The sequence below is a fragment of the Lathyrus oleraceus genome, chromosome 7 (assembly GCF_024323335.1).
Source record: "Lathyrus oleraceus cultivar Zhongwan6 chromosome 7, CAAS_Psat_ZW6_1.0, whole genome shotgun sequence".
Taxonomy (NCBI): domain Eukaryota; kingdom Viridiplantae; phylum Streptophyta; class Magnoliopsida; order Fabales; family Fabaceae; genus Lathyrus; species Lathyrus oleraceus.
In genome coordinates, this window is record NC_066585.1 from 337,087,951 (window position 1) to 337,098,838 (window position 10,888).

The window sequence follows — 10,888 nt, forward strand, 5'->3', positions numbered from 1 at the left end:
CGGGAGTGAAATAAATCGTCACTATCGACACATCATTCTTCACTGGACAGGTCTGATCGAACTGAAGACAACCTTCATCTATTAGTCGCTGAATACCCCTTCTCAAACTGTCACATCCGTTCTCGGCAGCTTGACAATTTCTGCACTCTTCCCCACAGCCCGGGAAAATCTGTCCTTTAAAAAGTCGGTCTTTAACCACCGATAGCGAAGTCTTCACTTTAGTCACATCAGAAACCAAATTCAAAGTTTCCCCACTATCAACAGCATTAATCCTCTGCCCGCCGTGGGCTGGCATCGGGTTTTGGATAACATTAGGCACCGGAGAAAAATTGATAGCCTGGGCATCTCCCAAATCTTGTACCTTTAGCTAGAGAGCCTTGCAATTGTCTGTAGTATGGCCAGGTGCGTTGGAGTGAAAAGCACATCTGGCGTTGACATCATAACCTCTAGGCAAATGATTGGGATCGATTGGTGGAGCCAGAGTTCTTAACGTAACCAGATTCAGGTCAATCAGCCTGGGAAGTAACACAGAATAAGGCATTGGGATTGGCTCAATGACCCGGTCCGTCTGCCTTGGACGTTGTTGATAGTGTCTCTGCTGACCCGGATTACCTCCTTGTTGTTGATTGTTGTACCTGGGTTGCTGTTGCGGATGATACTGCGGTTGCTGTTGAGGAGCAGGTGTCGGAATAGTGACTGCGGCCACTTGATCTTGATAATAATTAGGGCGTCCTCTGCCCCTGCCTCTGCCGGCATACACAACACTTGTCTCGCCTTCTCTTCTTCGCTGACCGTTACCAGCAAACGGTTTCTTGGAAGCACTATTGTCTTGAATTTGGCCCATCTTCAACAGACTCTCGATTCTTTCTCCAGCAATTACTATCTCTGCAAAGCTGATTGACGGGCAAGCAGCCAACCTCTCAATATAATTGCCTTGAAGAGTGTTCATGAACATGTCCGCCATCTCCCTTTCCGACATAGAGGATTGGTCGGACGCAGTAATTTGTCTCCAACGCTGAGCATATTCTCTAAAGGTCTCCTTGGCAGTCTGAGACATTCCTTAAAACAAGGTCCGATTTGGAGCCATGTCCAAGTTGTATTGATATTGCTTGACAAAAGCCTCTGCCAAGTCTTTCCAGCTCTTGATGGTAGTACAAGACAGATGAGAATACCATTCACGAGAAGCTCCAGTTAGACTGTCTTCAAAATAGTACATCTACAGCTTTTCATCTTTCGTTTGAGCTCCCAACCTTCCCAGATAAGATTGGAGATGAGTGCGTGGGCAAGAGGCCCCGTTGTATTTCTCAAATGTAGGGGGTTTGAACTTGTGAGGAATCCTTACTCCCTGAACCAGACCAAGATTTGTGACATCAAAACCTAAGGAATTTTGAGACTCCAAAGATTTGAGCTTCTCAGCAAGCTCATCCATACGGCGAGTGGTCTCGTGGGCTTCGTCGTGCAAAGAGAATTGATCATACTAACAATCTTCAGTAACGGGGCGCCCGTTAATCCGAATTCCTTGATTCATATTGTACCTTCCGCCAATACCATTTCCAACATTCCCCGGGTTTCCATCAGCATTCGCGTTACCCGCGTTACCAGTATTTACCGGGTTATCAGCGTTCCCAGGGTTACCAGGGTTTCCCTCAGCATTTGGTATCTCCACCTCTGGATCGGGCCTCGGTTGCTCAACCAATTCCCTCAGCTTTTCGTGGCCTTCTGCCATACCAGTCATCAATGTCATGAACTGATCCATCCTTTCACGCATATCAGCCAGCTCTTTCTGTACCTGGTCCATCGCTAGTTGCAGACGATTTTCCTTTGTCGGGTACCTGTGGACTCGCTTGGGACCAATAATGCCTGAGACAGGGAACAAACATTAGACATTACGGTGACACCTGCAAAACAAACAATGGTTAGTATGCATGGTATGCGATGCACTGCTTATTCAATTTCAAGGCACCCCCCCCCCTTTTGAAAGGGAACCCTTGCAAATGAATAAGCATGAGATGTTGGATGCAAATATGCAGATGATGTTATGCAATGCAAAGGCATGTCAATCAGGATTGCTGGATCCGCTTGAACATTTGTCAGGTTGTACCGTCTGGAGAGAAAACCACTGAGGAATATAATACCGGATCAGCACTTCGGCATGAATTCAGAACCGGGAACCATAGAACACAGCCATCAACTCAGAACCCATACTTTAGAACCAACGGTCACCAACAAGAACCGAACAATAGTCACCAACAGAACAAGTCACCATCAGTACCTGTAAATGATTCATTCCCGCCCCACTCACGGGTGTAATCTAGGCCAGGGTAAGGTCAAGAGAAACGCAGGATAAACAATCCTTTCAAGAATATCATCATATGCACACCAGGTGTATGCAACAATAATACCCCATCAGAATCTAAACTGCTCGCGATACCATGTTCCGCTAAGTGGCGCCATACCACCCGCTTCCCATGAATCACTCTATTCCTAGGTGTCCTAAAGTTCACTCATAGCCTGTGTATTAGGCCTTTTACCTCTTGTAGAACATCCCATCCCAACAAACAGAACCAGCAGATACGGCAATCATATGTACACAATGCAATAAGATAAAGCAGGTAAATGCTGAAAAATAAATAACTGTACGAAAGAATAAACACCCAACAAACAAGAAACCTACAAAAGCTAGGAAGGACTCGCTTAGGGAAACAGGGTCCCCAGCAGAGTCGCCAGCTGTCGCAACCTGCGAAAAAAACAACCGGCGAGAAAGGAAATGACAAAATAGGCGCCACCGTGCGTTATTTATCCCGAGGGAGGGAAAGGAAATGCTCGAAGTAAACCTGGAGAAAGGAAAGGCAAAGGCAAGGTCTCGCAACCAAATCTTGGGTTTGGGAGTCAATTATGCGAAAGGAAGGTATTAGCACCCCTACGCATCCGTAGTACTCTACGGGATCCACTTTTGTTGTTCTTTTCTAAAGGGTGTGGGTTTATCTAATGTACTATTTACTAAAAGAGGGGTCAAAAGAAAATGATGACTCGCACGGATATCGCATCCACTGCATACGTATCTCATCTGGATATGAGAATAAGAGTCTTCGTAGCTCGGCTACCTATGGGTTAAGGGGAAGTGTGCTCGCTAAGACATCGCGTCTTATGCCTACGTATCTCATCTGGAATGAGAATCAGAGCAAACCGTAGTTCGGCTAACTACGGGTAAAGGATTGTGTTGTGGGGTGAACAACGTTACTACGCAATCTACCGGACGCTCAACCTTTGGAGACTTACTCTCCTGTAGTAGAAGGAGTAAACGTGTTTTTAGGAGAAGAAAAATCAATGAGTTGGGTTGTTTTAGGGATGCTCATGCAAAAAAGGCAGTCCTAGACGAAGGAACCGCGTTACCTTAATAGACATGCAAACGGGAGACTATACGAAGCCTAACAATCCTATGGGGAGAAGATCACATCATACAAAACAAACATGCATAAAGTAAACAAACCAAAGAAAACATTGCCTCCTATTGAGGTCTTCCAGCTAAGAAAGCGATGAAAAGTGGGAAAAATAAAGGATCAAAAGGTCTACCGTACGGATAAAGATCCGAAGCTACAGCAAACAAGGAAATAAGAAACCTGGAGATCCCTCAAGCTAGCACCATCAAAGAAGGCGAGTCAGTACAGGCAATCGGAATAAACCTCCAGGTGGTATCCCACAAATAAAGTGGAATACCAAACAAGCTATCCATGCAAGAGTATGTGAGCTCTCACAAAAACTCAACAAACAGGTTAGAGTAACAGGATGGAATCAGGAGGAAACAATGCCATGGAAAACACAAAACAGATTGGAGCAAACATAAAAAGAAACTGTTGTCGCGATCGCTACTGCGTCGCTTAGCGAAGGCTTAGCGAAGCCTCGCTACAGGCTCGCCTAGCGAAGGTGCTAGTGAACGCCTGCGGGTTCTGGATTTCCCATTGGTAACAGTACGATTTCAGGGACTCCAAACCCTATGGTATCCCTTCCAGAAATTAAGTGATCAAACATTCAAGGCATTGTTTACACATTCATGCATATCTAAACCCGTGGGCAAAACTGAACGATACCTCACACATTCAGAGTATTCAAATGGAAAGCATAGAGTAATGGGTATAAGGGCAAACCTAATTGGAGAGATCGATTAAAATCGAATGGCACGGCTGGGTTTGCAAAGCAATGTTAGGGTTTGCGTGAGATGGAGGTGAAAAAGTGTGTGAGTCAGGGTGAACTTTGTAAAGCTACCTGGAGGTTGCTGCAGATTAGTTCGTAGGTTTCTGTCACTGCCTCTTTTTCCTGTCTCCTTTCTCTGTGGTTTTGTTTCACTGAAACTCTGGTATTTATAACCTGATTTTCGTGACTTGGTGGGCTCAAATGAGGGCAACTCAAGCCCATGACTTTCTGTTATATTTTCAGAAATGCGCATGCTTCGCCTAGCAAAGGATCTGCTCGCTTAGCGAGCATGACAGTTCAAGGTTCACTAGGCGAACCATTTTGCTCGTCTAGCGAGCATGACAGCTCAGGAACAGATTCTTGCTCCTTCAGGATTAGCGCTTTGAGTGATGAATAGACCCCATTTGAACCTGTTGGAAGTAACTTAAGTCTTTCCCTTGTGTTGACTGATCACCCGGATAGAACCCATAAAGTGTCTCGGATGATGTTCAAGCTTCTAGGATCTTATTCTGATTGACATGATGAAATGCAATATGAAATGTTAAATGACCTAAAAATGAATGAATGCATGAATGAGGAGGGCAAATTTTGGGGTGTTACAGCATGCAAATACACAATTCACCCCTTAACTTCTCAAACTGATTTGCATCCAAAGCTTTTGTGAGAATATTTTCCAGTTGCTTCTCAGTAGCTACATGCTCAAGAGTAGCAATTTTGTCTTTAACAAGATCTTAAATAAAATGATGACGAATTTCAATATGCTTAGTTTTGTTGTGCTGAATAGGATTCTTAGATATGTTGATAGCACTTATGTTATCACAATATAATGTCATGACATTATGTTGAACATTATATTCTTCTAGCATTTACTTCATCCAAATTAATTGAGAGAAACCGCTTCCTGATGCAATATATTCAGCATCAATCGTAGATAATGACACATATTTTTGCTTCTTGCTGAACAAAGAAATTAGATTATTTCCCAAGAAGAAATATCCTCCATAAGTTTTCTTTCTATCATCACTACTACCTGCCCAATCTGTATCACAGTATCCTATAATCATGGAATTTTCATTATGAAAATACAACATTCCATAGTCACTAGTCCCATTGATGTATTTTATGATCTTTTTCACTTGAGTAATATGACTCATTTTGGGTTCAGACTGATATCTTGCACGCACTCCTACAACAAATGTAATGACAGGTCTGCTAGCTGTAAGATACAACGAACTATCAATCATACTCTTGTATAGACTTTGATCCACATCTCCACCCTTTTCATATTTAGTTAACTTCAAGTGGGTTGGTGCAGGTGTCCTTTTGTAAATTTCACTTTCCATGCCAAACTTTTTTACTATATTCTTAGCGTACTTGCTTTGAGAGATAAAGATAGTATCATCCATTTGTTTGACTTGAAGGCCAAGAAAGTAAGTCAATTTACCAATAAGACCCATTTCAAATTCAGATTGCATATGCCTGACAAAATATTGGACCATCTGGTTCGACATCCCTCCAAACACAATCTCATCAACATATATTTGAGCTATCATGAGTTTAACATGCTCTTCTTTAACGAACAAGGTCTTGTTTGTCCCTCCTTTTCTGTAGCCATTGTTGACAAGGAACTCAATTAGCCTTTCATACCAAGCCCTATGTGCTTGCTTTAATCCAGAGAGAACCTTTCTTAGTTTTTAAAAATGATCTGGAAAGTTAGGATCTATGAACCCCTTGGGTTTTTCAACATACACTTATTCATTCAAGTACCCTTTTAAGAAGGCACTTTTCACATCCATCTGAAATAGCTTAAATTTAAGCAAACAAGCCACTCCTAAAAGCAATCTTATGGAGTCAAGATGAGCAACAAGAGAAAAAGTCTCATCAAAATCAACCCCTTCAATTTGAGTGTATCCTTGAGCAACAAGTCTAGCCTTGTTTTTTTATCACAATTCCCTCTTCATCAGATTTGTTCTTGCAGATCCAGTTTGTCCTAATAACATTCATCCCTTTAGGCCTAGGAACTAGATCCCATAATTTGTTTCTTATAAACTTCCCTAGTTCTTCTTACATAGCATTGATCCAGAATTCATCAGTCAAGGTTTCCTTCACATTTTTAGGTTCAAACTTTGGGACAAAGCAAGCATTTGATAACATATCTCTAGATCTAGTGATGATCTATTCATTAAGATTTCCAATAATAAGTTTTGTTAGATGATCTTTCTAATTCTAATAGAGGGGCCCTTGTTAACTTGATGGTTGTCTGGATCAGTACCTACTGGTTCACTATTTGACTCAATAACTCCCTCATTTTCAGAAGTATCAGTATGCTGAAATGATGTGCCAACATCTTCTTCGACATCAGTTCCTTCCACTGTGATATTATCATCCACTGCAACATTGATGGATTCCATCATGACTTTGGTTTTGGTATTAAAAATTCTATGGGGGATATGGGCATGATTTTAGGGCTGGCTAGGCATATTGACTAGCTTGGCCAATCCAAAAATTGAGGTCCTTGCTCAATCAATTAGGTTTTGGATCATGAAACAAAGTTGAATAGGGATTCAATTCGGATAATTGGCTCAAAGAAGATCTTTAAAATCTTGAAAGGTGAAAAGTTATGGGGTTTAGACCAAATGGTAGGCCAAACATGCCAAAATGTGACCAACCAACATGGCCTAGAAATGCCATTTTGAGATTTCTTGATTTTTAAGGCATGATGATGGGTGTTTAAAGATCATATTATCATATCTTGATGGAAAATAAGGCTCAGTTCTTAGTGGGATGATTTTAGTCCAAGTCCATGGGTGAAACCAATGCATTGAAAGTTCAAAGTTCAAGATCACCAAAGGACTTGTACCATGGATGAAACGGGTCTTTGCTTGATGAAATATGGTTGAAAATTACTTGAATTGAAGGTTAATGGATTGTTGAATGATGGGATTATTAAGTGAGGCAATGCATGAAATCAAAGGATAGCACAAATTAGGGTTTCTTGGACCATAAGTTTCATCAAGATTCATAGCCAGACAAATTTGGATTTTGGGGTGCAAGAAGTATATTGATGTGACTCACAAGGTTGTGGTATGAACAAAGTTTGGATATTATGGGTTCTCAATGGTATGTCAAATGCACAAAGTGATTGGGAACTTGTACAAGTCATTGAGGATCAAGAACTAGGGTTGAGGTCCTTGGGTGACCAGATGAATCTTCATGTGTCTTCAATGAGGGATCACCATCCAATTAGGGTTTTGGAGAGTGGGTTAGATGTCTTGAATGATCCTCCAAGTTTCAAATATGCTTGAGGATGAATATTAGGGTTAAGGTGGCTTGGGCATACCTCAACATGATCAGGGGATCTTAAGGCTTCATAGACGAACCCCATGCCTTGAGTTTTCTTATTATGGATGTAGATTCACATGAAATGATATATGAGGGATGTATGCTGATTAATTAGGGTTATGAGGATTGTATGAAGATAGGGTAGATTTGAGGGTATGACAGGTATCATGGGAGTATAGGATTCTGTATTCACAAGTTCCATTTATGTATTTGATGAGTCTTTTGACTTTTGTGAGATGGATAATTTTAGGATTAGCTTGATAATGAGCACAAACACCTAAAGAAAAGGTGATATAGGGACTACTAGAAATGAGATACAATAGACTTCCCATCATTCATTTATCGATACATTAATCCATAATCACTCTTTGATAATCTTTAGCGAGTCTTACATGAGTGACAATAAGAGTTTGTTTATGCCTTTCATTTTCAAGACCAAACTTCTTAACAATGTTATTAGCATAATTGCTTTGGTACACAAAGATGTCATCTTTTATTAGCATAATTGTTGGTTTAGGTTGAGTTTTCTCCCTTTGATAACAAAAGACCTTAAGGCTTTTGACAAATCAATTCACCAACTTATTTTGAGATTTTTACCCCGAACTACGAGGTTTTGATCCTACCTTTGTGATGGTACGTAGGCAATGGGTTCATCCATTCAAACAAAAAAATTGTAAATAATATGTGTATTTTTTTCTCATCTCCCCAATCTTGTTTGCACAAATATTTTCACAAATACCAACCTACAATACACTTTGCAAAAAGGGCTCCCTTAGAGTACTAAGGATGTTTTGGGTCCTTAAATCCTTCCCATTGCATAACCAACCCCCTTACCCAGATCTCTGACCCTTTTATTAGTTTTTGATTTGATAAAACTTCTTACTTAGTTTTTGTTCGCTTTCTAACCTTTCCTTTGGATAAATAGAAGTGCGGTGACGACTCGAATTATATGCTTACTTTTGATTTAGTCAATAAATCATAAGGTAACGAATACCCCGCTACAGATTCAATATCAATGAAATTCTAACCTCAATTGTTTCTCAGAATTCAATCATCGATTCAGCTTAATTGGGCATCAATTCTAACCAAACCTAACCTTACTTGATAAATCACTACCAATTGAATAAACTTTAAACCATTCTAGAATTTAAATACCTAATCATGCAAATCCTTCAAAAATTAAATGCAAGAGTAAGGGAGAAAGATGACACCGAGATATATAGTGCTTCTAAAGTCGTCCTCTATTTGCCTATGTGTACTCTTCAATGTTTTCCCATTGGAACCTGCATATTTTCCTTTATAGTTTTACAAATATCGCAAAAGTTCATACAATCACAAATCCACAATAATGCTGAGAAAAATAAATCTCTTATCTGAATCTTAACTTATATAAAGTATAATGCCAAACTCTTCTGTGTAATCTTTACTTGATTAATGCTTCTTGAATATTATAATATCACCAATATGCTCCAACCCTTCGTGTGTAGCAATCACCACTTGATCCTATCGATTCCTTGCACGATGACTACCAAGGACATATGGAGAAAAGAACCTCCTTCTTGTCGATGGAATTTGTCATCACGAATGACAATGAGGACTTCTCAGAAAGTGTATCGATACTGTCGAAGTAATAAAAAGATGGAATCTATAGGGACTGCCTTCAAGCAAGATAAAATGTGTGCAATTTGGAAAAACTAGTAAAAAGGGGGGTTTTCAAGTTTCACTGAGAAATGTAAATAAACATGTAAACAATGTCACAAAATCGGTCAGGTTATGTTGTAGAATCCCATATTCTCTCTTGTTTATGTTTGATGCTCTGTATGAATTATATAATCATTATAACCTCACAGCGAATTAACAAAACCGTTATAGCATATCCCTCATGAAATAACTTACTAACCACTGCCAGGAGCTTTCTATTCCTAGTCCGCCAACGTAAGCAGGGTTAGGCGATGTATAGAACGTTAATTCTCTATGCCACTATTTGGGGTCTCCTATCCCTATTCAACCAGTGTAAGTACAACAATTGCCCTAGGTCCAATACATAGACTAATGGTCAGTATTCCCAATGTGCCCAGAATTAGATTAAAAGATTATCTCACATAAAAAGCATTACAAACAAGAAGAAATTGAATAAAATTATATATCAGTAGATTCATATAGTGGTCAAATCAACATAGAATCCAATAATTGAGAAACAGGTTCATCATAACACAACCTAACCTAGAAGAATTTAAATATTCACAGTGTAATTAAAAATACAATAATTGATCAACAATGATAACATAAGAAGTCCATTGAAGAGATGGCCTCTAATGGCTTCAAATGCTCCAAAAATAACAACTTGTGCTTTCTAATTCATGCTTCAATCTCCCAAATCGTAACCCTTGTGAAAGTGCTGAAAAACCTCTTTTAAAGGCATCAGAATGGACCAAAACATGTCAGAAAAAGGCCCAGAAAAGTGACCATCACGCGCATGATATCCTGCATCGTGCAGGCGACACATCTTTTAATGCCCTATAGGGTGCGTGATGGTGGATGTGATTATTTCCGAAGCTTCACTCTTTTTTGCTCCTTTTTCACTCAAATTTTCACTAAGTCCACAATTTTCATACTTAGTTGTTTTCCCCTCATTCTTTGGTCATTCTTACCTAAATTTTCTCGGCTTACACTTGTTCTCATCAGACAACAACCTCAATCTTGCAAGCTACCTCAAAATTGCAACGAATTCTTCAAGAACGATTAGTTTCAAGACGGTGTCTCCTTCAATCAATTACAAATCTCTCATTATCAAGATCTAAAGTCAAACTAAAGTTGAAGATGAAAGAAGTTTGTTGCAAGAGGTTTTGAACTTCTAAAAGTGATTATGAGATTCACACAAAATCACAAAATCACAATGTTGATTATGAGATTCACACAATTTTTTTTTTTGGAAATGAGATGACAAAAAGGTTTTATATGTGCTTGAGATTAAGCACTAAAAAGTAATGGAAAAAGTTAGGTAGATTATAATCAAGAGCATTTCATGATTTGAGTCAAAGGAGCGAGTGGAGTGGAATAAGAAGGAAAAGTGATTTTGACCCATTTCTCAGCAGATTCGGATCAAGTGTATTGTGTGATTCGAATCAAAAGGCTCGTGATTCGAATCAATATAAAAATATGATTCAAATTAATTCAAATAGAGCCAAATGATAAATGAAGAAAAACTTGTCTGATTCGAGTTAGGTGTAAAGTTTGATTCAAATCAAATGAACCAGAGGTAACCCAAATTAGTTTGATTCGAATCAAGTGCAACATATGATTTGAATGACAAAGCTTCCTGATTCAAATTAAGTTAAAAATATGATTTGTGTCT

The 10,888-nt window shown here is 39.5% G+C and overlaps 1 protein-coding gene across 1 annotated transcript; it reads right to left on the reverse strand.

Moving 5' to 3' along the window:
• Window positions 1-5,057: 5,057 nt before the first annotated feature.
• On the reverse strand, window positions 5,058-6,602 carry LOC127103703 (uncharacterized mitochondrial protein AtMg00810-like). Its single transcript, XM_051040937.1, has 2 exons — window positions 6,468-6,602; window positions 5,058-5,855 (listed from the first exon to the last, which is right to left on the reverse strand). The coding sequence occupies exons 1-2, from the start codon at window positions 6,600-6,602 to the stop codon at window positions 5,058-5,060; spliced, it is 933 nt and encodes a 310-aa protein (XP_050896894.1).
• Window positions 6,603-10,888: the final 4,286 nt, after the last annotated feature.